A 25,303-nucleotide genomic window follows, 5' to 3' on the forward strand; every position below is an offset into this window, starting at 1 on the left:
TTGGAGTGAGATAGCATCTCACTGTAATTTTGATTTGCATTTCTCTAATGGCTAGTGATCGTGAGCATTTCCTCACGCGTCTGTTAGCCATGTGAATGTCTTTTTTGGTGAAGTGCCTGTTCATATACTTTGCCCACTTTTTAATTGGGTTATTTGTCTTTTTATTGTTGAGGCTTTCCACTATCTTATAGATTTTACAGATTAGACACTGATTGGATTTGTTGTAGCCAAAATTTTCTCCCCAGTCTGTAGGTTGTCTTTTTACTCTTTTTGTGAAGTCTTTGGATGAGCATAAGTGTTTGATTTTTAGGAGCTCCCAGTTATGTAGCTTCTCTTCTACTGTTTGTGCATTGTTAGGTTTTGTATACTGTTTATGCCATGTATTAGGGGTCCTAGCATTGTCCCTATTTTTTCTTCCATGATCTTTATCATTTTAGATTTTATATTCGGGTCTTTGATCCATTTTGAGTTAGTTTTTGTACATGGTGTGCGGTATGGGTCTTGTTTCATGTTTTTGCAGATGAATATCTTTTTATCCAGTTATGCCAGCACCATTTGTTAAACAGACTGTCTTTTCCCCATTTAACTGACTTTGGGCCTTGTCAAATATCAGCTGCTCATAAGTGGATGAATTTACATCTGGATTCTCAATTCTGTTCCATCGGTCTATGTATCTGTTTTTGTACCAGTACAAGGCTGTTTTGACTACTGCGGCAGTATAAAAAAATAGTAGGTTCTAAAATCAGGTAGTGTGAGGCCTCCCACTTTGTTCTTCTTTTTCAGTAATGCTTTAGTTACCCGAGGCCTCTTTCCCTTCCATATGAAGTTGGTGATTTGTTTCTCCATCTCATTAAAAAATCCCATTGGAATTTGGATTGGGATTGCATTGTATCTATAGATCACTTTGGGTAGAATAGATGTTTTCACAATGTTGAGTCTTCCTATCCATGAGCAAGGTATGTTTTTCCACTTATGTAGGTCTCTTTTGCTTTCTTGCAGTAGTGTCTTGTAGTTTTCTTTGTATAGGTCTTTTATGTCTCTGGTTAGATTTATTCCTAAGTATTTTATCTTCTTGGGGGCTACTGTAAATGGTATTGATTTGATTTCCTCTTCAATGTTCTCTTTGTTGGTGTAGAGAAATCCAACTGATTTTTGCATGTTTTTCTTGAATCCTGATACTTTGCTGAACTTTTCTATTAATTCCAGTAGTTTTCTTGTGGATTCTTTAGGGTTTTCGGTGTATAAAATCATATCATCTGCAGATAGAGATACTTTTACTTCTTCTTTGCCAATATGGATGCCCTTTCTTTCTTTTCCTAGCCTAATTGTTCTGGATAGGACTTCCATCACAATGTTGAATAAGAGTGGTGGTAAAGGAAATCCTCGTCTGGTTCCCGTTCTCAAGGGGAATGCTTTCAGACTCTCTCCATTTAGGATGATGCTGGCTGTTGGCTTTGTGTAAATGCTGTTTATTATGTTGAGGAATTTCCCTCCTATTCCTATTTTGCTCAGAATTTTTATCATGAATGGGTGTTGGATTTTGTCAAATGCCTTTTCTTCATCAATTGATAAGATCATGTGGTTCTTGTCTTTTGTTTTATTTATGTGATGGATTACACTGATTGTTTTTCTAATGTTAAATCCTCCTGCATACCTTGTACGAATCCCACTTGGTCATGGTGAGTTTTTTTGACATGTTGTTGAGTTCTATTGGCTAGAATTTTGTTGAGGATTTTTGCGTTTAAGTTCATGAGGGATATAGGTCTGTAATTTACTTTTCTTGTGGTGTCTTCACCTGGTTTTGGTATCAGGGATATGCTGGCTTCATAGAAAGAGTTTGGGAGTATTCCATCCTTTTCTATGCTCTGAAATACCTTTAGTAGTAGTGGTGTTAACTCTTCTCTGAAAGTTCAGTAGAATTCTCCAGTGAAGCTCTTAGGGCCTGGGGTTTTTTTTTGGGGGGGGGAGTTTTTTAACTACCTTTTCAATCTCTTCTTTTGTGATAAGTTTATTTAGTTGTTCTACCTCCGTTTGTGTTAATTTAGGTAGGTAGTGTGTTTCTAGAAATTTGTCCATTTCCTCTACGTTTTCAAATTTGTTAGAGTACACTTTTTCATAGTATTCTGATATGATTCTTTTAATTTCAGTTGGGTCTGTTGTGATATTGCCCATCTCATTTCTTATTCGGGTTATTTGCTTCCTCTCCTGTTTTTCTTTTGTCAGCTTGGCCAGTGGTTTATCGATTTTGTTGATCTTTTCAAGGAAGCAGCTTTTGGTCTTGTTAACTCTTTCAATTGTTTTTCTGTTCTTTATTTCATTTAATTCTGCTCTAATTTTTATTATTTGCTTTCCTGTGGTGCTCGAGTGCTTCTTTTGCTGCTCTCTGAGTTGTAGGGATAATTCTTTTATTTTGGACCTTTCTTCTTTTTGGATGTGTGCGTCTATTGATATAAATTGACCTCTAAGCACTGCTTTTGCTATGTCCCAAAGGTTTTGGTAGGAAGTGTTTTCATTCTTATTTGATTCTATGAATTTCTTTATTCCATCCTTAATTTCTTCTATAATCCAGTCATTTTTGAGCAAGGTGTTGTTCAGATTCCACGTGTTACTTTTTTCCTTGCTTTTTCTGTTATTGATTTCTACTTTTATGGCTTTATGGTCAGAAAAGATGCTTTGTAATATTTTGATGTTTTGGATTATGTTAAGGCTTGCTTTATGGCCTAATAGGTGGCCTATTCCAGAGAATGTTCCATGTGCATTGGAAAAGAAAGTATACTTTGCTGCTGTTGGGTGGAGTGTTCTGTATGTCTATGAGGTTAAATTGGTTGATTGTGGCATTTAGATCTTCTGTATCTCTATTGAGCTTCTTTCTGGATGCTTTGTCCTTCACCAAAAGTGGTGGGTTGAAGTCTCCTACTATTAGTGTGGAGCTGTCTATCTCTCTTTTCAATGCTGTTAGTTTTACATATTTTGGAGCCATGTCATTGGGTGTGTAAATATTTATTATGGGTATATCCCCTGGTATATTGACCTTTTCATCATTATATAGTGTCCTTCCTTATCCTTTGTGGTGGATTTACAACACATATTTTGAGGGGACATAATTCATTCCATAACAGATGAGGAAATATGTATAAATAATAGATAGGAAAGATAAGGATGTCATTACTGTAAATACATATGATTATCCTCCTGGGCAAGAAAATTGTATAAGAACTTTAAAAATCCAGGTGCTTGGCATAGGTAGAGCTTCTATCCAGAGTGTAGGCCTAGCCCCATTTTGTTATTTATTGCTCATGTTAGCCTGGTCCCAGATATCACAATATATGCTGTTACAAGAAACTTATGTTGAAAACTGTGACTGCCAGTCTTGCTTAAAGGTCAGCCTATCAAAAGTAAAAACAATCTATGATATAAATGTGGTTTTTTATAGCAATCTAATAGCATATTCATGGCTTTTACTGTAACTGATAGCATACACATAGCTCTCTCTGTAAGTGCTATGTATATTCATAGGCTTTACTGGAATTGATCGTATGTTCATGATTTTTACTGTAACTGATTGTCATATAGCCAATTGGATGACTTTATTGTAATATTTCCAGAAAATGTTTAGCATACAGCCAGTCAGAAGAATTCACTGCTAATTCCTCAAACACATGTACTTAAACACGTAACTGACTGTCCCTCATTGGAACTCTGGTTTTACTTTTGTGCTAGATGTTCCCTGATTTAAATCATATTCTGTCAATAAATTTCCTTTGAATTTAATGGAGTCTGGTTTACTCCTTGACATTTCTTGGTACAGTCAGCAGGATGTGAAGGAGTCTTACTGGTGGTGACCCTGAGGAGCTGAGAACTCAGAGTGTTAGCGTCTGCATGAGTCCTTTGAGCTAGTTACACCTGTATACACTAGTTACATATATAAGCTCGTACCCAATGCCACTACTTTTTTCTGTGCCATAGCCAAGAGAGCCATCTGCATCAAGCTGTGGCATCATGATTGTCCTACTAAGCCCTTAGTGGCTTGCTTTTGGCTCACCTGTATTTGGACAAGGGTCTGCAGTGATTTATGCTAATGGATGCCCTATTCCTTTTGTTGAAAACAACTTATATTTGACAATGCTGATAAGCTCTTGCCATGCAAATAATCAACAACACCAGTTTGTCCACTCTTTAGAAAACCCTTAGAATTAGAAAGGTTATTTTCAATGAATCTCTTACTGAAAACTGGCTTATAAAAGCAAACCAATCCTTCCCTCTCCTTAATAATCGAATGTGAACAGGAATGCTTTGTGCATTCCAAGGATATTTATTTTTATGTGGAGGATCATCTTATCTGAGAAAAAAGGGCCAGGCTGAACCTGTCACTTGGACCTTGCATTGCCAAGATGGATGGAATGTGGGTAGTAAATGCACTCTGGGAACTCCTGGAGTCCCTTTAGGCATCCACTCTTATGATGAAAGCCTACATTGGGATGATAACCTAAACTTTCCAACCTGGTATAAAAGAGATGCATTTGATCATCATATGAAATACCACAACCCTATAGCTGATCAACCCAGATTTAGATTTGTATTTCTCTGAGCCTTTTTACCCTGGGTTGGTGTTCAACTTGAAAAAGCTATTCACAACCTGTCTGCTATTGTATCTAAAATTCATGATGATCTTGCAGATGCCATAAAAGCCCAACAACAATCTTTCCATTCCTTTGCTAAGGTTGTATTGGACTACTGAATAGCTCTTGATTTCATTCTTGCACAATAAGGTGCTGTGCCATTGCCAATAACGCTTGTAATAACTTTAAAAATCCAGGTGCTTGGCATAGGTAGAGCTTCTATCCAGGGTGCAGGCCTAGCCCCATTTTGTTATTTACTGCTCATGTTAGCCTAGTCTCAAAAATCACATGATATGCTGTGTTATAAGAAGCTTACGTTGAAAACTACAACTGTCTGTCTTGCTTAAAGGTCAACCAATCAAAAGTAAGAACAATCTATGATAAAAGGATTGGTGAATAACTGTGGTTTTTCCAGCAATCTAATACCAAATTCATGGTTTTTACTGCAGCCAATAACATATTCAGTTGTCATTGTAAGTGCTATGCATATTCATGATTTTTACTGTAACTGATTAAGATATAGCCAGTTAGAAGACTTCATTGTAATATTTCCAGTAAATGTTTAGGATACAGCCAACTGGAAGAATTCACTGCTAGTTCCCCAAATGCATGTACTTAAATTCTTCACTGACTGACTCTCATTAAAATTCTGGTTTTTCTTTTGTGGGCTAGACAGTCCTCGATTTAAATTGTATTCTGTCAATAAATTCTCTTTATTTGAACTTTACAGACAGTCTGGTTTACTCTTTGACAGAATCATCTGAAAGATTATTAGAATTAATAAGAGAATCCATGAAGATAGGAAGTTAAAAGATAACAACCATAACATCAATAGTGTTCTCTACTCCAGTGAAAACCAATTAGAATATGTAATACATGAAGAGATTTCATTAACAACATCAACAAAAAAATAACATACTTTACAAAAAATATCTAACAAGAAAAGTGTAAGAGCTTTGATGAAAACTAGAAAGCTTTAATAACAGTAAATGGAGACACGTACCACATTCTATTATAAAGATATCTGACCCAAGACATAGTGTTTTCAATAGCCTCGTATGCATGCAAAAGCTGGACAATGAATAAGGAAGACTGTAGAAGAATTGATGCCTTTGAATTATGGTGCTGCCGAAGAATACTGAATATACCATGGACTGCCAAAAGAACAAACAAATCTGTCTTGGAAGAAGTACAGCCAGAATGTTCCTTAGGAACAAGAATGGTGAGACTTCATCTCACATACTTTGGACATGTTATCAGGAGGGATTGGTCCCTAGAGAAGGATGCCATGTTTGGTAAAGTAGAGGGTCATCAAAAAAGAGGAATACCTTCAATGAGATGGACTGACACAGTGGATGCAATAATGGGCTCAAGCATAACAATGATCAGGAGGAATGGTGCAGGACCAGGCAGTGTTTTGTTCTGTTGTACACAGGGTCATTAGGAGTTGGAACTGACTCTACAGCACCTAACAACAACTAAAAACATGGGCAAAAAATTGAACGATGCAGGAAGCATCAAGAGAAGATGGAAGGAATTTACAGAGCAACTATATCAAAAAGAAGTGGTCAACATTCAACCGTTTCAGGAAGTAGCATATGATCAAGATAGTACTGAAGAAGTCCAAGCTGCACTGAGGCATTGACAAAAGACAAGGCTGCAAAAATTGACAGAAAACCAGTTGAAATGTTTCAGCAAACAGATGCAATGCCAGAAGAGCTCATTCATCAATGCCAAGAAATTCGGAAGACAGCTACCTGGTCAACTGACTAGAAGAGATTCATATTCATGCCTATTACAAAGTAAGGGGATCCAACAGAATGCAGAAATTATAAGACAACATCACATGTAAGTAAAATCATGCTGAAGATAATTAAAAAATGGTTGCAGCAGTACACTGACAGGGAACTGCCAGAAATTCAAGCAGGTTTCAGAAGAGGTTGTGGGACCAGTAATATCATTGCTGATGTCAGATGGGTCTTGGCTGAAAGCAGAGAATACCAGAAAGATGTTTGCCTATATTTTAGTGACCACGGGAAGGCATTCAACTGTATGGATCCTAACTAATTACGGATAATACTGTGAAGAATGGGAATTCCAGAACACTTAATGGTGCTCATATGGAACCTGTACATAGACCAAGAGGCAGTCAGTTGTTCACACAGAACAAGGGGTTACTGCATCGTTAAAAATCAGGCAAAGTGTGCATCAGGGTTGTATACTTTCACTGCCCTCATTCCATCAATATGCTGAGCAAATAATCTAAGAAGCTAGACTATATGAAGAATGTGGCATCAGGATTGGAGGAAGGCTCATTAACAACCTAGGATATGCAGATGATACAACCTTGCTTGCTGAAAGCAAAGAGGACTTGAAGCCCTTACTGATGAAGATCAAAGACTACAGGCTTCAGTACAGATTATATCTTAACATAAAGAAAACAAAAATCCTCACAATTCTCACACCATGATAGAGAAATTATTGAAGTTGTCAAGTATTTCATTTTACTTGGATCCACAATCAACAGTCAAGAAATCAAATGACGTATTTCACTGGGCAAATCTGCTGCAAAAGACCTCTTTAAGGTTTTAAAAAGCAAAGATGTCATCTTGAGGATGAAGGTGCACCTGACCCAAGCCATGGTGTTTTTAATCACCACATATGCATGGGAAAGCTGAACAATGAATAAGGAAAACCAAAGAAAAATTGATGCCTTTAAATTATGGTGTTGGAGAAGAATACTGAATATACCGTGGACTGCCAGAAGAACGAACAAATCTGTCTTGGAAGATGTGTAACTAGAATGTTCCTTAGAAGCAGGGATAGTGAGACTTTGTCTTCCTTACTCTGGAAATGTTATCAGGAGGGATGAGTCCCTGGAGAAGGACATCATGCTTGGTAAAGTAGAGGGTCAATGAAAAAGAAGAAGACCCTCAATGAGATGGATTGACACAGGGGCTGCAACAACGGGCTCAAATATAGCAACAATTGTGATGATGGTGCAGAACCGGGCTGTGTTTTGTTCTATTGTGCACAGGGTCTCTATGAGTTGGAACTGACTTCAGAGCACCTCAAAACAGCAACAGCAAGCTTTATGGCCGTATCTTTCTCTTGTAGAGCAGCTGGTAGGTTTCAACTGCGAACATTTTGGTTAGCAGCCGAGCGCCTAACCACTGTGCCACCATGGCTTCTCAGCCTCAGTAGTAAACATAAAAATATTAACTAAAAAAATTAGTTTTTCTCACATAAAATTGGCAAAAATTTAGCAGACTGACAACTCTAAGTATTGCTGACAATATGGGAAAACATTTATAGAACTACTTCTAATGTATTAGACGTATATGAATGCACCAAGATCTGGATGGATTCGCACCAAATGCAAGTAGTCATTTTGGGGGAGATGACAGGGACTTATGGTTGTGGTCGGGGGGACTTTACTGCACGTTTTATTATTATTATTTTTACATTATATTCATTTATTTATATAATTAAGAAGGAAGTAAACTATATGTTTGTTTATTTTTAAAGAGAATTGCTATAGTAAATTAAATAGAAGACATCTGGGTTTTGAAGTCTGTAAAGGGCAATGCTATCTCCCTCTAGTTGGGAGCAGAGGGCACTGCCATTTGCTCAAAGTCACTCCCAGCAAGGCAGAGGCAACTTGGAGTCCGTCGTCTTTCTGTTGGCTTGTGCCTTCTCCCTACTGATGGCGCGCAAAGATTACAGCCAGATGACAATTTCCAGGCTACTTCAGCATAAATAAGAAGCTTCAGGGACCCAGTCATGGTGGAAATGTGACATTTTATATCTGCAAAGGAATCAGGCAGATAGCCCTCTAGAATATTCCTTGAGGCAAGTCACCCAAAGAAACTGGACAACAGTCTCCACTTGAGCTAGGCAATAATGATTCACAGTTGAACAGAACTTTATAGTTTTATTCTATGATGACAACATCACTACAATGTAAATTTTTAATAACCGTCCTATTCACAGATGAGGAAAATGAGGGTTTGGACCAAATAAGGGACTTGTTCTAGGCAACACATGAGCGGGTCAGCCCGGAGTGATGCCAAACTCTATGTTCTGAGAATCTCTGAGTCCACAACAAGCTCAGTGGGGGCCCCAGGATCAGGGACTTGGCTGACATACTCAAAGAAGGTCATTGGAGGAGACATTGATGACTTCCTGGGCCATATGCCCTGGACCCACGATTCCCCTGCAACAGTGGAGGGCAGTTTCTGGCTCACTGATAGCTTCCCACCTCAAACCTGGGTCTCTCTTTTTCTCTGCCTGTGGAATTTCTCAGGCTCCCTCCATACAAACCTCGCTGGGTATGGAGTTAATACCCACTCTGGGTGGGGGCAACCCCTCACCAAGGGGAGATGTGGATAAACGCTCCAGTCTCCTTATGCTCTGCAGAGTTCTGAGGATCCCCAGGGAGACTGAGACTTGGTTGCCTACAGTGAACCTTAATCAGTCTTTCTCACCTCCCTATCTTGGCCTTGTGCTTCCTGGGATCACTTCCCATATAAACAGTTGTTACCTGCCGTTGAGTTGACCCTAACTCATGATGAAGCCATGCACAATGAGACTGGACCATGGTGATTCATACGGTTTTCATTGGCTGATTTTTCCGAAGTGGACTTCCAGGTCTTTCTTTCTGGTCTGTCATAGTTTAGAAGCTCCACCGAAACCTGTTCTGCATCATAGCAACACACGAGTGTCTACTGACAGACAAGTGGTGGCTGTGACTGAGGTATACTGGCTGAGAACCCAGACCTCCTCCATGGAAGGTGAGAGTTCTACCACTGAATTACCACGGCCTTCCCCGACCCCCGTAAACTGCTGTTGTATGCCACTGTGTCGACTACAACTCTTAGTGACCCAATATGAGAGCAGAACTGCTTCACAGGCTATAATCTTTACAGGAGCAGATCGCAGGGTCTTTTCTCCCACGGAGCCACCGGTGGGTTCAACCATCGACCTTTCAGTTAGCAGCTGAGCACTTAACCATTGCACCACCAGGGTTTCTTCCACATGAGCTACCTGCATCCAGATCCTTCACTTGGTGTCTGCTTTTGGCAGAACCTAAACTAAGAGTGCAAGGCATGCAGCTGGGTACTATGGGAGGTGTCATGAAGTCCAAGGTAAAAAGTCAGGTTCATGGAAATTTGACAAGTGATTATGTGCCTAAAGAAGGCAGTGACAACATAACTAGATTTTGCTTATAACTCTCAAATACTGCAACCCACTGCTTGCATGAGGTCATTTAAAAGTTCCAGAACACGTGTCTCTTTCGAGTTTAGAAAATATTGCTAGAGAGAGGCTGGAATGGGATGTACCAGGTTGGGTGTTTGGTCCACAGAGATGCATCGGGCTTCATCGGGAAGAGAAGGGCAGGGCAACGGCATGATCAAAGGGAGCCGGGAATGACAGGGTGTACTTAAAATATAAAATTAATCTGGCTGGGGGTCTGTGAACTCCGAGACTGTAAGCAAAATATGTGTGTGTGTATGTGTTTACAGGGGCATTTTTCTCGGGAGTGAGTCCATAGCTTTAATCACGTTCTCAAAGGGGCTTCATGACTTAAAACACGTGGGCCAAGCCACTGAAGATGCTGCTATGTCAATAAACTACACCTGAATTATTATATTGAAATAATATTTACTGAGCCCTCAGGCTGTGTCTAGGACAGAGCTTAGCATTTTATAAACATTATCTCAGTCAATTGTCACAACCATTTTTTTGAGGTGGGTCCTAGTACTATCTCCGTTTTGCGGGAAATAAAGATGAGCAAGTGGACACCTTGAGAGATGTCTTGCCCAAGGTCACACAGCTGGACTTGACCCCAGGCAGGCTGACTCTAACCTCACACCCTTAACCCTGAGCCAGTGCTCTCAAACTCTGATGCAGAATCACCAGGAGGGCTGGTTAAAACAGAGGGCTGAGTCCAGCCCCACAGTTTCTAATTTATCAGGTCTGGGTGAGGCCTGAGAATATGCATTTTAACTAATTTCCAGGTGGTGCTGATGCTGCTGGTCACACTTTGTGAGCCACACTTTGAATTCTAAACTATTCTCCAGAGAGGAGGATGCAGAGCCCCAGAGAGTCCATGTAACCTGTCCAGGGTCCCTCAGCTACTTAGCAGAAAAACCAAGATTAGAACCTGGGCCTGTGGCTTCCACACCTGAGACTCCCTAAGCCACTATCCTTGGAGGAGGACACATCCTACCTGGAAAGTGTGTGTATCTGCATACGGGCTTGCACACATGCAGTTCTGTTACCTGATGCGAGTCCAGATCCTGGGGATGGGCGTTGGGGGAAGACGGTTCCTTGCTTGGCTCTTCTGAGCCCACCCGGGCTCTTCTCCACCTCCGGGCCCGCCGATCTGTGGTATGAGGGGCCTCCTCAGGCTCGCTGCTGTCTGAGGTCTCCCCACTGGCTGCCTGGGGGTTGAAGTTCACGTCCAGCTCTCCCTGAAGGCGCATCTTCTCTGCTGTGGGGTTCCTAGGGGGCTTCCTCTGCAGCCAGGACAATCTGGCCTGGTGCCCAGCTTCCCGGGAAGAGCCCGCTGAGGAGGTCTCGGAGTCTGAGCACATACCCTCAGGGTTGGGGGAGAGCACGGAGGAGAGGGAGGCAGCTGAAGGGCCTTGGTCAGGGCCTCCGGCCTGTGTGAGCTGAGGTTGGGGGTTTCGGAGCAGGCCCTGGGGTCCTGGGCACAGCTTACGCAAGGCCTCGCTCCAATCAAAGTCCTCCTCACTGTCAGAGCCCATCTCTTCGTAGGCAGACACCACGCTAGATGTGGCCTCCAGGGCCTCGAATGTTCCACTCTTAGGTTTAGATAACAGGCGGGTGGGAGGTGGAGTGCCATCCTTCAGGGTCATCCAGTTCCCGTCAGGGCTCTGCAAAACTGGGGCCAGGTCTGTGGTGGGAGAAACCAGAAAGGGTTTGTTATCACCTTAGGGCAAGGTGGGCTTCCACCTGCCTCCTTCCCTATGACTGGCTTGTGGGGTGTTAGGGAGCAGCTGCCTGTAGGAAGACCAGAAAGACACACCTAATGGGAGGTTAGAGTTTAAAGGGCCCCAAGAAGTTTCTTAAGGCCTCACAGGTCCCCCAGAGCTTCACAGATGGAGAGGAACTTGGATACCCAGCTATTATTTCATGTCCACCTGGGCAGATGGCCACCTCAGTCTCCTCAAAACCATCTCACTCTAGGCTGGCTTCGATGGAGAAGACAGGTCTGCAGTTGGCAGCTCTAGGTTCTAGTTCTTTAATCGTGGGCGATGGTTTTGTCTCTTGGATTCTCAGTTACCCTTCTTTGGACAGGAGATAACTTTACTACCTGCCTAGCCTACCTCAAAGGGCTGTGGTTTGTAGGCAAGGATGTTAAAAAATCCTGCCCTTGGGCATTTTACAGATCTCACAACAGCCTTGCGAAATGGGTATGTAAGTTTATTTTTAGCTCAAGGCATATACCTCCATTTGGAAAGGATGTGAGGCAGAAAGAGGCTGGTACTTCCAATCTCACTTTACAGATGAGGGAACAAAGATAACAAAGTTAAGTAACTTGTCAAAGGTCACAGCCTGTAACTGGTAAAGCTGGGACGGGGCACATTCTCTCTCTGACTCCGAGGCAGCTCTTGGTCATGGGCTGTCCCGTGAAAGTCCCCGGCCAACCACGCAGCACGGTGCCAGGGCAGCCCAGAGCGAATCTCAGTCTGCAGTCACGGCTCTGGGCTGGCCTGAACTGGACACAGGTCTGCCCAGGGCATCTGTGCTGGCTGGTGGCCCCAAGGGCTGACCTACATGCAGCGTGACAGTTGCTTTACCTTGTTTTTGCTTAAGGCAAACAAGAAAATGTTTTGTGCCCATGCGCTGGCAGGGGAGTAAGACACGTGGTGTCTCCTTTAGCAATGGGTACTTGGCTCAGCCCTGTGGCCTCAGGCATAGCAGTTGCCAGCAGAAGCTGTTGTTCTGTTTAATTTTTAAATTTCCTAACCAGAAATACTGCAGGGCTGCTTTGGGTTGAGTACTGGGGGCCCAGGGCTTGGAAGGGACCATTTCCTCCCCTACGTGTGGACAACTCTAGGTGAGCAACTTGAGGGCAGGGACTGGGTCTAAACTGATCTTTATTTCCCCAGCTGTCATACAGTGAGTGCACAATCAAGTTCTGTAAAGTGAAAAGGTGTTTTGGGAAAGCCCATTAACTGTCCCAGATGCTGTCAAGACCGAAAGTGGAGTTGCTGTAGTTTACCTGACCCACCATGTCCCTAAGGCTGACCACACTGTGGACTCAACCTTTCCCCTGAGGCACAAACAGAGCTGTTACAAAGAGCCCAGTGGACATCAACCTTCTAAGACGATCTCCATCTCTGGTCTCCTCTGCTGTATGTTTTTGCTCTGCTGAGGCTGAGGAACACTCCCAGGAGTAATTTGTTTCCTGTGAAACATACCAGAGACACACAGGGCGACCCCACGTGTTGCAGAGTAGACCTGTGTCATGAGTCGGAATGGACTTGTAGCCAGCTAGTTTGGTCTTTTTTGGAAATGTACCAGGCATCCCTCAAGACCTCTGGTTGGCACAGGCACGTTAGCAGGTCCAGGACTGAGCGTTCCTCAGAAAACCCGCGGTTTTCTACATGTGTGCTTTTTGTTTGTTTCAATCTGCATCCTCAGGGATGCGTCCAGTCTTTCTTGTGATGCTGTTGGGCAGTTTTATGTTTACAGGCAATTGATAAATTACACAGGCATGCTTAGTTTTCCATAAAATTGTTCACAAAACCGTGTTTTGAAGACCAAAATCCTTTGCAAATTCATGGAATGCTTATAATCCAGTGGGGAAATATTTCATGAAATGGAGTATCTTTTAGAAGTTTGTGTGATACCCTCCAAATGTAACAGTTTGTAAGTCTAAACTTTGATTTTTTTTTTTTTTTACGGTGGGAGAACATTTATTTTCATGCAGAATTGGAGTTGTGATGTCATGATGTTTGGATTTGCGGACCAGGTCTGTTCATGTTAGCTATGGCATCTTGGACAAGTCACTGGACCTCTCTGCCTGCTCTTACCTGCCAAACAAGATAACGGCAGTGCTTAGCAACCCTGTTGGAGAATAAATGAAACGGTGAAGCATAGATGAAGTGACTTGAAAAAGCTGGTTATTATTGTTTATTGAAGACCTGTTATGCGATACTCTCATATGTCCTGTGGAATCTAAGAGGCCCTTTCGTGTGGGACTTTGCAATCCAGGGAGACAGAAAAAGAGAGATGGAGGGATAGAGAGATAAAATGGATGGATGGATATAAATACGCTGGGCAGCAGGGGGAAAGAAAGCCATGCCTAGAAAGGAAGAATGCACTTTAAAAACCAAAACCATAAAAATAAATAAATAAATAAAAATTTCATCTGCTCACAGCGCCTCTGCAATGTCATGGACGGTGGTTTCCACTGATAGACAATAAAATGTCAACACGGAAATGATCTTTTCTGGAAAATCTTCAGAAGGACTTCTTAAAAAAACTTGATGTTTTTTGATTATACTGTGATAATAACGGATTCTGTTTACGTAGCTGTTGGTTAAGTCTTTTCCCTTACAGAATAGAGATGATGCACAGTCTTTACAAGCATATTTCTAAGTGTGGATGCTTTACTGTTAATCTGTGGTTGTTGCTGTCTAGATCTGACACGTAACAGGGACTGAGAACGCTGTTAATGACGTCTTCATGTGAGGACAAACGCACCCAGCTTCCATTAGACAGTATGTGCATCCGGGCGGGGAGAGAACCAGGCCTGGACTGGGGGTCCGGGTGGGGGTCTGGGTGGGGGTGGGCAGCTGTACTTCTCAGTCATGGGTTCCTGGACTACAAGGACTCAAGCTCTCAGTCCACCTTAAACTGGCAGCTGGCGTGGGGCTGTGGAGCTGAGGGATTGTAATACCCTGCCCAGAACCCCACTGCCCGAGCGTTCTCAGCAGAGCACAGGGAACACCGAGGACATGTCAAGAGCTTTAATTTCTCCTCTGCAACGAGGCAAACTTCCCAGGCACAAAACACGACCACATTATAACACCGTGTGCTGTGCTAGAGGCCATGTGACTCAGTGGCTCAGCTGCCCCAAGTGGGCACATACCAATTCTGACATATGGGAGGAAGAGCTGACCAGCCAAGCAATAGCCAAGAAGCCTCTGGACAGCACTGTGAACCCACAGACCTACTAGGCGCTGCATAAAACAGTTACTTGTTTCGTCCAGCCTGTCCATGCTCTTCCAGCTGGACAAGGCGGGCTCCTCCCTCGGGTGCTGGCTCTGTTTCCACAGCTGCCGCCAGGCCCCCTCCTGGAAAGGGGTCTTCAGGGCATCTTCTCCGGTGAGCAGGCAGGCAGACTGGGACCGCTGTGGAAATGAAAGGGGGAAAGGAGTTAACTCAAAAGGCACAATCACTGGGAAGAATGCCTTCAGCTTTTGGGGTGGACACTGTGGGGTGTAGAGAAAACATGTTTAATGGGCTCACGCTTCTCACGTGGACACTTAAAAGCTGCAAATCAGTACATAACAAATTGTAAGGACACAGATGGCCCCCTGCTAATTCCACAGCAAGCTGGCCAGGCCTGCTAGAAACAGTGCAGTGGAGTCTGACAGTAGCCAGCTCTCATGGGGCTCCTACTCACCCAGCCACTCACCCAGACAGATTTATTTTTTTTGGCTCTTTAAAAAATTTTTTTTTATTATGCTTTAGGTGAAAGTTTCAGCTCAAGTTAGTTTCTCGTACCAAAATTTATATGCACCATGTTATGTGACCCTAAAAGGCTATCAATATAACATGACAACACTCCCCCTTTCCACCCTGCATTTCCTGTGTCCATTCAACCAGCTCCTGTCCCTTTGTGCCTTCTCATCTCGGCTCCAGACAGAAGCTGCCCGTTTAGTCTTGTGTATCTACTTGAACTAAGAAGCACACTCTTCACGAGTATTATTTTATGTTTTATAGTCCAGTCTAATCTTTGCCTGAAGAGTTGGCTTCGGGAATGGTTTTAGTTCTGGGTTACAGAAGGTCCAGGGGCCACGTCTTCTGGGTTCCTCTAGTATCATTCAGACCATTAAGTCTGATCTTTTTACGTGCATTTGAGTTCTGCATCCCACTTTTCTCCTGCTCTGTCAGGGACTGTGTTGTGTTCCCTGTCAGGGCGGTCGTTGGTGGTAGCTGGGCACCGCCTAGTTCTTCCGGCCTCAGGCTGATGGGTCTCTGGTTTATGTGTCTTTTTTGTCTCTTGGGCTAATATCTTCCTTGTGTCTTTGCTGTTCTTCCTTCTCCTTTGCTCCAGAGGTGGGTTGGGACCAATTGATGCATCTTAGATGGACACTTGGTAGCTTTTAAGACCCCAGATGCCACTCACCAAAGTGGGATACAGAACATTTTCTTAGTAAACTTTGTTATGCCAATTGACCTAGATGTTCCCTGACCAGCCAGTATTTTTTACGGGCCAACTGTGTGTGATAAACTGTTCTAGGGGATGCAAAAATACAAGCCTTCCCCTTAGAGACCTGCAGATGGGAGAGTTTTAGCAGTGTAAATAGGAAGCTATGACACAACTTGAGTGCTATAAGAGATAGGTGAGTCAAATATGCCCCATCTGCAAACCTAGAACTATTACAACGTATTCCAGTTTAGCCCCTGCATTAAAGGAAGGGGAGGGGGGGCTCAAACCCAAGGAGTAGTAGTAGAAATGGGGATTCAGATGACTGACAGAAAACATATCTGAGTTGTATCTTATTACGAAGCACAAATGTGACATACAGAGAATTTTATCCAACGGGGAGAGTCTAATTTTTCCCTTTGTCACTTAATAAAATTATCTTTTTCTTTTTTTTTTTTTTGCTGAATTACCTATTTTTTCTTTTTTTATTGTAAAAATATATACAACATTCGTCTATTCAACAATGAAATTATCTTGTACTGGTTATTTATTTTGCTCTTTTTATATCGATAAACTGAAGAGCGGAAAAGTATATTCACAAAGCCACTGAAGGCATCTGTGACTCTAAAATACTAAGCAAAATGCTGCTGTATTTAACTCAGGTTCCCCAGGCAATCCACCTCCACCTGCAGGCCAAGCTCTAAGCTAACAGCCCCATGCCTTCTGTCCCACTGAGAAATGCACTCATCTCTGCAACTTTCTTCCTGGCCCACCATAGGTACTTAGGATCAGAGATAACAGGAGAGCTCTCGCCAGCCTCTGTGGACAGGACAGGAGTGGTTTGGAGCTGGATTCAGGAGTCCAGCTGTACTTGGGCTTCAATACCACCTCTTCTACCAAACCTTGGGCTAATATGGCCCAATGGTCAATTCTTCCAATGTACTGGTCACAGGCGAACATGGCCCAATGGTCAACCCTTCCAACGTACTGGTCACAGGCTAACGTGGACCAGTGGTCAACCCTTCCAATGTACTGGTCACAGGCTAATGCAGACCAGTGGTCAATCCTTCCAATGTACTGGTCACAGGCTAATGCAGACCAGTGGTCAATACTTCCAATGTACTTGTCACAGGCGAACATGGCCCAATGGTCAATCCTTCTAATGTACTGGTCACAGGCTAACATGGCCCAATGGTCAACCCTTCCAACGTACTGGTCACAGGCTAATGCAGACCAGTGGTTAATCCTTCCAACGTACTGGTCACAGGCTAACGTGGGCCAGTGGTCAATCCTTCCAATATACTGGTCACAGGCTAACACGGCCCAATGGTCAATCCTTCCAATGTACTGGTCACAGGCTAACGCGGAACAATGGTCAACCCTTCCAACGTACTGGTCACAGGCTAACACAGACCAGTGGTCAACCCTTCCAACGTACTGGTCACAGGCTAACACAGACCAGTGGTCAATCCTTCCAATGTACTGGTCACAGGCTAACGTGGCCCAATGGTCAAACCTTCCAATGTACTGGTCACAGGCTAACGTGGACCAGTGGTCAACCCTTTCAATGTACTTGTCACAGGCGAACATGGCCCAATGGTCAATCCTTCTAATGTACTGGTCACAGGCTAACATGGCCCAATGGTCAACCCTTCCAACGTACTGGTCACAGGCTAATGCAGACCAGTGGTTAATCCTTCCAACGTACTGGTCACAGGCTAACGTGGGCCAGTGGTCAATCCTTCCAATATACTGGTCACAGGCTAACACGGCCCAATGGTCAATCCTTCCAACGTACTGGTCACAGGCTAACGCGGAACAATGGTCAACCCTTCCAACGTACTGGTCACAGGCTAACACAGACCAGTGGTCAACCCTTCCAACGTACTGGTCACAGGCTAACACAGACCAGTGGTCAATCCTTCCAATGTACTGGTCACAGGCTAACGTGGCCCAATGGTCAAACCTTCCAATGTACTGGTCACAGGCTAACGTGGACCAGTGGTCAACCCTTCCAATGTACTTGTCACAGGCGAACATGGCCCAATGGTCAATCCTTCTAATGTACTGGTCACAGGCTAACATGGCCCAATGGTCAACCCTTCCAACGTACTGGTCACAGGCTAATGCAGACCAGTGGTTAATCCTTCCAACGTACTGGTCACAGGCTAACGTGGGCCAGTGGTCAATCCTTCCAATATACTGGTCACAGGCTGACACAGCCCAATGGTCAATCCTTCCAATGTACTGGTCACAGGCTAACGCGGAACAATGGTCAACCCTTCCAACGTACTGGTCACAGGCTAACACAGACCAGTGGTCAATCCTTCCAATGTACTGGTCACAGGCTAACGTGGCCCAATGGTCAAACCTTCCAATGTACTGGTCACAGGCTAACGTGGACCAGTGGTCAACCCTTCCAATGTACTGGTCACAGGCGAACATGGCCCAATGGTCAATCCTTCTAATGTACTGGTCACAGGCTAACATGGCCCAATGGTCAAACCTTCCAATGTACTGGTCACAGGCTAACGTGGCCCAATGGTCAATCCTTCCAATGTACTGGTCACAGGCTAACGTGGACCAGTGGTCAACCCTTCCAATGTACTTGTCACAGGCGAACATGGCCCAATGGTCAATCCTTCTAATGTACTGGTCACAGGCTAACATGGCCCAATGGTCAACCCTTCCAATGTACTGGTCACAGGCTAATGCAGACCAGTGGTTAATCCTTCCAACGTACTGGTCACAGGCTAACGTGCGCCAGTGGTCAATCCTTCCAATGTACTGGTCACAGGCTAACGCGGAACAATGGTTAACCCTTCCAACGTACTGGTCACAGGCTAACGCAGACCAGTGGTCAATCCTTCCAATGTACTGGTCACAGGCTAATGTGGCCCAATGGTCAAGCCTTCTAATGTACTGGTCACAGGCTAACGTGGCCCAATGGTCAATCCTTCCAATGTACTGGTCACAGGCTAACGTGGGCCAGTGGTCAATCCTTCCAGTGTACTGGTCACAGGCTAACACGGCCCAATGGTCAATCCTTCCAATGTACTGGTCACAGGCTGATGTGGCCCAATGGTCAATCCTTCCAATGTACTGGTCACAGGCTAACATGGACCAGCGGTCAACCCTTCCAATGTACTGGTCACAGTCTAACGTGGACCAGTGGTCAACCCTTCCAATGTACTGGTCACAGGCTAACGCGGAACAATGGTCAACCCTTCCAATGTACTGGTCACAGGCTAACGCGGACCAGTGGTCAATCTTTTCAATGTACTGGTCACAGGCTAATGCAGCCCAACCATGAGCAAGCTCTCCCCATCTTAACCTCCTGCCATCAAGTCGACTCTGACTTATAGCGACCCTATAAGACAGAGTAGAACTGTACCATAGGGTTTCTAAGACTGTAAACCTTTACAGAAGGAGACTGCCATATCTTTCTCCTGTGGGGTGGCTGAAAAGCTCACTGATTGCCCCTACCCAGGCTGGGCTTGGGGTTCTAGGCTTCCCCTATGCTCATTTGTGCTTCCCTGAACTCTATAGCAAACACTTTTCTTCTTGCCCAATGTCCCCACTAGACTCTGAGCAACTGAGGGCAGGGATGATATCCTGTTAATGGTGACACACTAGCCCCTGGCACAGTAACTGGTACAGTATTGAAAATCAACAGAAGTTTGCTGTGGCATTGAATGTGATTCGGGGTTGGTTACAGGATGGATTTTCAGAAGTGCTTCAATTTTTTTTTTTTTTAAAAGCCTCTTGGATAAAACTGGGGGGCAAGAGAAAGAAACAAAAATCAGCCCGCCCAGCTTACATCATGGAGGGTAAGGTCACACTTGGAGGAGAGGAAGCTAACACACATGGCCAAGTGCTTCCAGCCGAGTGTGGCTTCCTTCACTCAGTGGGCACAGCAAGCACGGATCCGGCCCCTAGTCCTGAGACGCTCTCATGATGCAGCTTGACAAAAACCAAGGTCATCTAAATCCTTAATGGATAATGAATGGTTATCAGAGAGGTCAGAGGTCACAGCTGATGGCCTATTGGCAAGTGAAATGATCAAAAATGAAGGAAAAAAATCATTCTATGAAAATCTCCCATGTATTAAGCAGGACATACCGTTGGTACTCCTCCCACCCTGGTCTGGGTGAGGTTCCCCTCTGTGTGATCACAGGGGTCTTTCCGTGCTCTGGTATGGTTATACACTGACTGGTCAACTCTACCATGGACTGTGATCTTCCTGAAGGCAGGGATGACTTTTTAGGTCCCAAGTTTGTGGTTGAATTTGCAGGACTTAAAACACAGTTTTGGCCTATAGTGAGCCGACAGCCCAGTTGCTCTGCTAGATGTAGTATTATTGCAGCCTCATATAAGCCATTTTCTATCCCCTGGTTTTCCTTTTCATATTTACATGCTTCTCACTATAAATAACTAAATTCCTGTTTTAAAAAGGGAATAAACAATATTTAATATTTAATTTTCCACTGGCTCAAACAATATTTTATGTGTGTATATGTGTGTCTGTAGAAGATGTCTGGGGGCCATTTCTATGGGAGAAAAATGTTTCTCTCACCACCTACAAAATCTAAGACCAACACATGAAAACCCCTCTCCTGTCCCAACAGGGAAGACAAGGTCTGTGTTTTTCATGAGAGTTGGGGGTGTCAGTAAACTACTGCTTCGTACTAAAAACTACAACCTGAAAGTCATAAAAGGTCCAACAAAACTGTCTCCAAAAGGTTTCAGGACATTGCCTGCCCGTTTCCAGACATGGCAGAAAAGCCACAGTTCTGGGACCCAGACTTGGTTTTGCCACAAATTCATTGCGATGATCATGGAGCCCAGCAGATGGTGCCACAACAATGCTTTTACTCACCCAAAACCAAAAAACCAAACCCACTGCCGTTGAGCCGATTCCGACTCATAGCAACCCTATAAGACAGAGTAGAACTGCCCCATAGGGTTTCCAAGGAGCGCCCGGCGGATTCGAACTGCCGACCTTTTGGTTAGCAGCTATAGCACTTAACCACTACACCGCCAGGGTTTACTCACCAGCTAGTCCAATCTTATTTGGCTCCTGGAAAGTGACAGGATTACTTGAGCACATTGTTTGCTCATGACTTTGGATGGACCCTGTATGCCCACCCTTTCTTCCCAATCTACAGTCTTTGCTTTCCTTCTCTCCCTCTTAGCCACCCGAGGGACCTAGGAAGCAGCAGGGCCAGTGACGTCTGGAAGGGCTGGCCTAAGTTAACGGTGGCTGCACCTCTATGCACATGGTCTGGGAATGGCTGATGGAGTCCACGGGTCGAGATGTTAGCATGCCAGCAAAGCCTTGTAAAGATCGACTTGGGAATCTGAGCTTCCAAACTGGTGTGGCATCTTACCTCTTCAGGTACTGACTAACGGAAGATGCGTTAGGTGTCGGGTCGATGCCAGCTCCTCCTCTGGCTGCCTGTGGGACCTAAGCCTCAGTTTCCTCATGTAAAGGGGTAGTATCATGGCACACAGAAAGCACTCAATGAATATTAACCACTGTAATACAATGGCATTTATTCAGCCCAGATCCCTGGGTGGCACTGATGGTTTGCAGTTGACTATTAACCCTGGTAGCACAGTGGTTAAGAGCTCGGCTGCTAACCAAAAGGTTGGCTGTTCGAACCCACCAGCTGCTCCTGGAACCCCTACAGGGCAGATCTACTCTATCCCATAGGGTTGCTATGAATCAGAATCGACTCGACCGCGACGGGTTTGGTTTTGGTTTTATTAACCTAAAGGTTGGCTGTTTGAATCTACCCATGCCACAAAAGAAAGGCTGGGTGATCTGCTTCGGTAAAGATCACAGCCAAGAAAACCCTATGGTAGTTCCAGTCCATAACACATGGCCAGGAGATGGAATTGAGTGGATGGTAACTTCTTTTTGTTGTTTGTTATCACTGCTTCAGTGCAATGTATCCACTCTCATAATCTGAGTGGGTACAGACGACTAAAAGGAGGCCCAGAAGGGTTAATAACTTGCCCAAAGCACAGTGGTCAGGTAGAGGCGGGGTGTGAGCTTGGGTCTGAGTGGCCGTAGTCAATGCCCTCTTGGTGCTGAAGCTGACAGCCACTGCTGACAGCCAGGGAACAATGCGCTCCTGGCTAGCGGTACTCCAACCAGCAGGGACTGTCCTGCGAACCAGCTGGCTCTGAAGCTTTGGGCGTAACGTTACCTTTGTCATACCTTCCTTTGCAGTCCTGCACCCTCCACGTTGGCAGCAGCCACGTGTTCTACCCATACCTCTTGGCACGGCTCGCTGAGGCACTGACCATGGCTTTGAGATAGGGTCTTTGCTCTCAAAGAGCCCACAATATGAAACAGGGAGATAAGAACGTTTTTAAGTATCAAGGTTTTTTGGGCAAAGGGTTCAATATTAGAGGGCTGTGTGAACAGACAAGGAGCCTTGGTGGCACAATGATCAAGTGCTCGGCTTCTAACCAAAAAGTTGGTGGTTTGAACCCATCAGCTGCTCTGTGGGAGAAAGATGTGGCAGTCTGCTTCTGTAAAGATTTATAGCCGTATAAACCCTATGGGGCAGTTCTACTTTGTCCTATAGGGTCACTATTACTTGGAATCAACTTGCTGGCAACAAGTTTGGTTTTGATTTATGAATAGACAACTAAGACATGGCTATGCTTTGTATTTTTAGGATCACACCCAAACCCCCTACTGCTGTCCAGTCCATTCCGACTCATAGTGACCCTACAGGACAGAGGAGAGCTTCCCCATATGGTTTCCAAGGTTGTAAATCTTTTTACAGAAGCAGACGGTCACATCTGTCTCCCACGGACCTGTTGGTAAGTTCGAACTGCTGACCTTTCAGTTGGCAGCCAAGCACTTTAACCCCTGCGCCACCAGGGTTCCTTAAGGATCAGATACAGCCGTTAAATTCAACCCAACAATTACAACAATAAAAAAAAAAAACTTTATTTCTGTGTATAGGCATTTCAGAGAGAGAGAGAGAAACAAAAGAGAGAGACGAGAAAGAGGTGGGAGAGACGGAAGAGAGAGAGGAGAGACAGAGAGACGAGAGAGGAGAGTGGGAGAGAAGAGAGAGAGAGGGGAGAGAGACAGAGACGGAGAGAGAGAGAAGGAGAGAGAGAGGAGAGATAGACGAGAGGGGAAATGTGAGGGAGGAAACAACAAAGAGAAGGCAGGCAGAGGGAAACGGAGAAGGGCCAAGGGCAGGAGGGACTCAGTGGTCAGCAGGGCGTCAGCGTCTGAGCTCTGCTGTCACTGTTCTTATCCGCAGCAGCATCGCCACATTACCACGGAGATGGCTTTTTATGTGCATGTGCCAAGAGAGGCAGGTTTTAAATGAATAACCACCCCTGTGCTGAGGGCTTTGAAAGCTGGCTGCACTGACCTCCTCCACCTTACTGGCAGAAAGCCACACAGTAAGGGAGGAAATTAAAAAGAGAACAACTGGACTTTCTTTTAAGAGACTGGACGGGAAACTGTCTGCATGGGGATGGATATTTGGGTTTGGGTTTTGTGATCAAGCCCAAGTAGTGGGGCCTGCAGGGTTCTGAGACCCTGTATAAGGTGCCGAAGGTGTCCAGGCCATTGGAGAACTAAAGAGAAAAAAGGGGGATGCATTGCCAGGAGACCACAGGGTTGGGGCCCCCCATGGTCTGTAGGTCAGCGAGACCCTGGTGGCATAGTGGTTAAGAGTTTGGCTGCTAACCAAAAAGTCGGCAGTTTGAATCCACCACGTGCTACTTGGAAACTCTATGGGGGAGTTCTACTCTGCCCTATAGGGCTGCTGTAAGTTGGAATAGACTTGATGGCAATTTTTTTTTTTTTACTACAATAAAAAATTTTACTAAAAAAACGCAGCCTATGGGCATTTTTGTTTTTCCTAAATTTGTCTCTGTGTAAATACCCAGCTCCACAGCCTTCAGTAGTCCGTATGTCCTGTGTTTATTCTCTCACTGCTCCCTGCCCCGCTCACACACACACCCTTCTCTCAGTCTCCCCTGCCCTTTAGGAAACTTTATGCTGCCCAGTGGCAGGTGAGTCCACCACAGATGGGTGACCACGGTGTCCCCATGAGACCAGCTCTGACCTGCGCACATGCAGGACATCTGAGCGGGGTGGGCCAGTGTTGCTCGGGACTCACCCAGAGGGTGGTGGACGCTCGCTGGCCTCCTGGGAAAGCTGTGGTCCCCTCATCAGCTGCCTTCATACTGCAGCTCCGGGGCCGTGGCCACTCCGGCTCTTCTTCCGCTTGCTGCTCACTTTTGCTCTTCTGTTTCCTTATGATCTGTCGAGGGGGCAGGTGACAAAGGTATGTTATTAAAGAGGCCCCTGGGGCTAGGTGGAGTAGCTGGGACCATCACTGGGACTCTTCCACTTAGAGTTTAGTTTTAATGGGCTACCAGCCCGTTTCAGATCTGCCTGATAAAACAATACGACCAGGGCCTCAAACATTGCTACAGCGCTTCCGTTGTGTTGGTGCTGTTCAGGTGACTCTGACTCATGGCGACCCCACGTGTGCAGAGTAGAACTGCTCCTTAGGATTCTGAAGGCTGTGACCTTTTGGAAGCAGATTACCAGGCCTGTCTTCCGCGGTGTCTCTGGGTGGGTTTAAGCTGCCAACCTTTAGGCTAGTAGTCTAGCACTTAACTATTTGCACCATACAGAGACTCCCCCGTGGCACTTCACATTTTGTAAATAATCCTCACTTTTATGATGTTAACGTCTTCTACTTATTAAATGCCTACTGCATGTCAGATTCTGTTCTAGGTGTCCTCAAGACGATTCTAACAGTTACACGCTAGAGTTCTCCCCACTTGACAGGTGAGGGTACAGGCACAGAGAGGTTAAGATACCATGAAGGTCACACGGCTCATAAACAATAGGCCTGGATCTCAAACCCGGAGTCTCTGGCTCCAAATCTGACGTTAGGAAGAATCTGGAAACCCAAGAGTCACCAGGGATATTAAGGTCGTTTGCATCACTTGTCGGCCATGGCTGTTTGGACTTAGTGAGTCTGTTTTCCTAGGTCTCTGGCCTCCCAAGTTCCTACAGGCAGAAAGCAGCTGAGAAAACGCTGAACCACCAGGAAGCGCACGCTCTTCAGTGTTGTTTTAGACCAGACTGGAAGATGAAAAGGAAGGCCAGGAGCTGAGGAGAGCACTGACCTGAGATGCCCACCTAGCAACAGGGCTGGGGTCTAATCAAGCATGTCCCCACCTCCAAAGCAAGGACCTGGCACATTTGCCC

The 25,303-nt window shown here is 44.8% G+C and overlaps 2 protein-coding genes across 13 annotated transcripts in view; both read right to left on the reverse strand.

The window, feature by feature from the left end:
* MYRIP (myosin VIIA and Rab interacting protein) overlaps positions 1 to 25,303 on the reverse strand; it is a 372,549-nt gene that overhangs the window by 68,088 nt on the left and 279,158 nt on the right. For 9 of the 11 annotated variants that reach the window (XM_049870921.1, XM_049870920.1, XM_049870918.1 and 6 more), the window contains 3 exons: positions 24,198 to 24,341; positions 14,830 to 15,010; positions 10,904 to 11,541 (listed from right to left, as the gene is read on the reverse strand). In XM_049870921.1, the coding sequence (XP_049726878.1) occupies positions 10,904 to 11,541; positions 14,830 to 15,010; positions 24,198 to 24,341 (963 nt within the window). The remainder of the gene's footprint in view (positions 1 to 10,903; positions 11,542 to 14,829; positions 15,011 to 24,197; positions 24,342 to 25,303) is intronic. The other 2 variants (XM_049870919.1, XM_049870917.1) reach the window with 1 other exon arrangement.
* On the reverse strand, positions 16,578 to 23,924 carry LOC126068422 (uncharacterized). Of its 2 annotated transcripts, none has more exons than XM_049870923.1 (2): positions 17,999 to 23,924; positions 16,578 to 17,368 (listed from the first exon to the last, which is right to left on the reverse strand). In XM_049870923.1, exons 1-2 carry the CDS (start codon positions 19,150 to 19,152, stop codon positions 16,777 to 16,779), a joined length of 1,746 nt encoding a protein of 581 aa, XP_049726880.1. In that variant the 5' UTR covers positions 19,153 to 23,924; the 3' UTR covers positions 16,578 to 16,776. The 2 variants fall into 2 exon arrangements, with proteins under 2 accessions (XP_049726880.1, XP_049726879.1); XM_049870922.1 differs by having other exon boundaries at positions 16,578 to 18,088; positions 18,404 to 23,922.

Source organism: Elephas maximus, chromosome 27 (assembly GCF_024166365.1).
Source record: "Elephas maximus indicus isolate mEleMax1 chromosome 27, mEleMax1 primary haplotype, whole genome shotgun sequence".
Taxonomy (NCBI): domain Eukaryota; kingdom Metazoa; phylum Chordata; class Mammalia; order Proboscidea; family Elephantidae; genus Elephas; species Elephas maximus.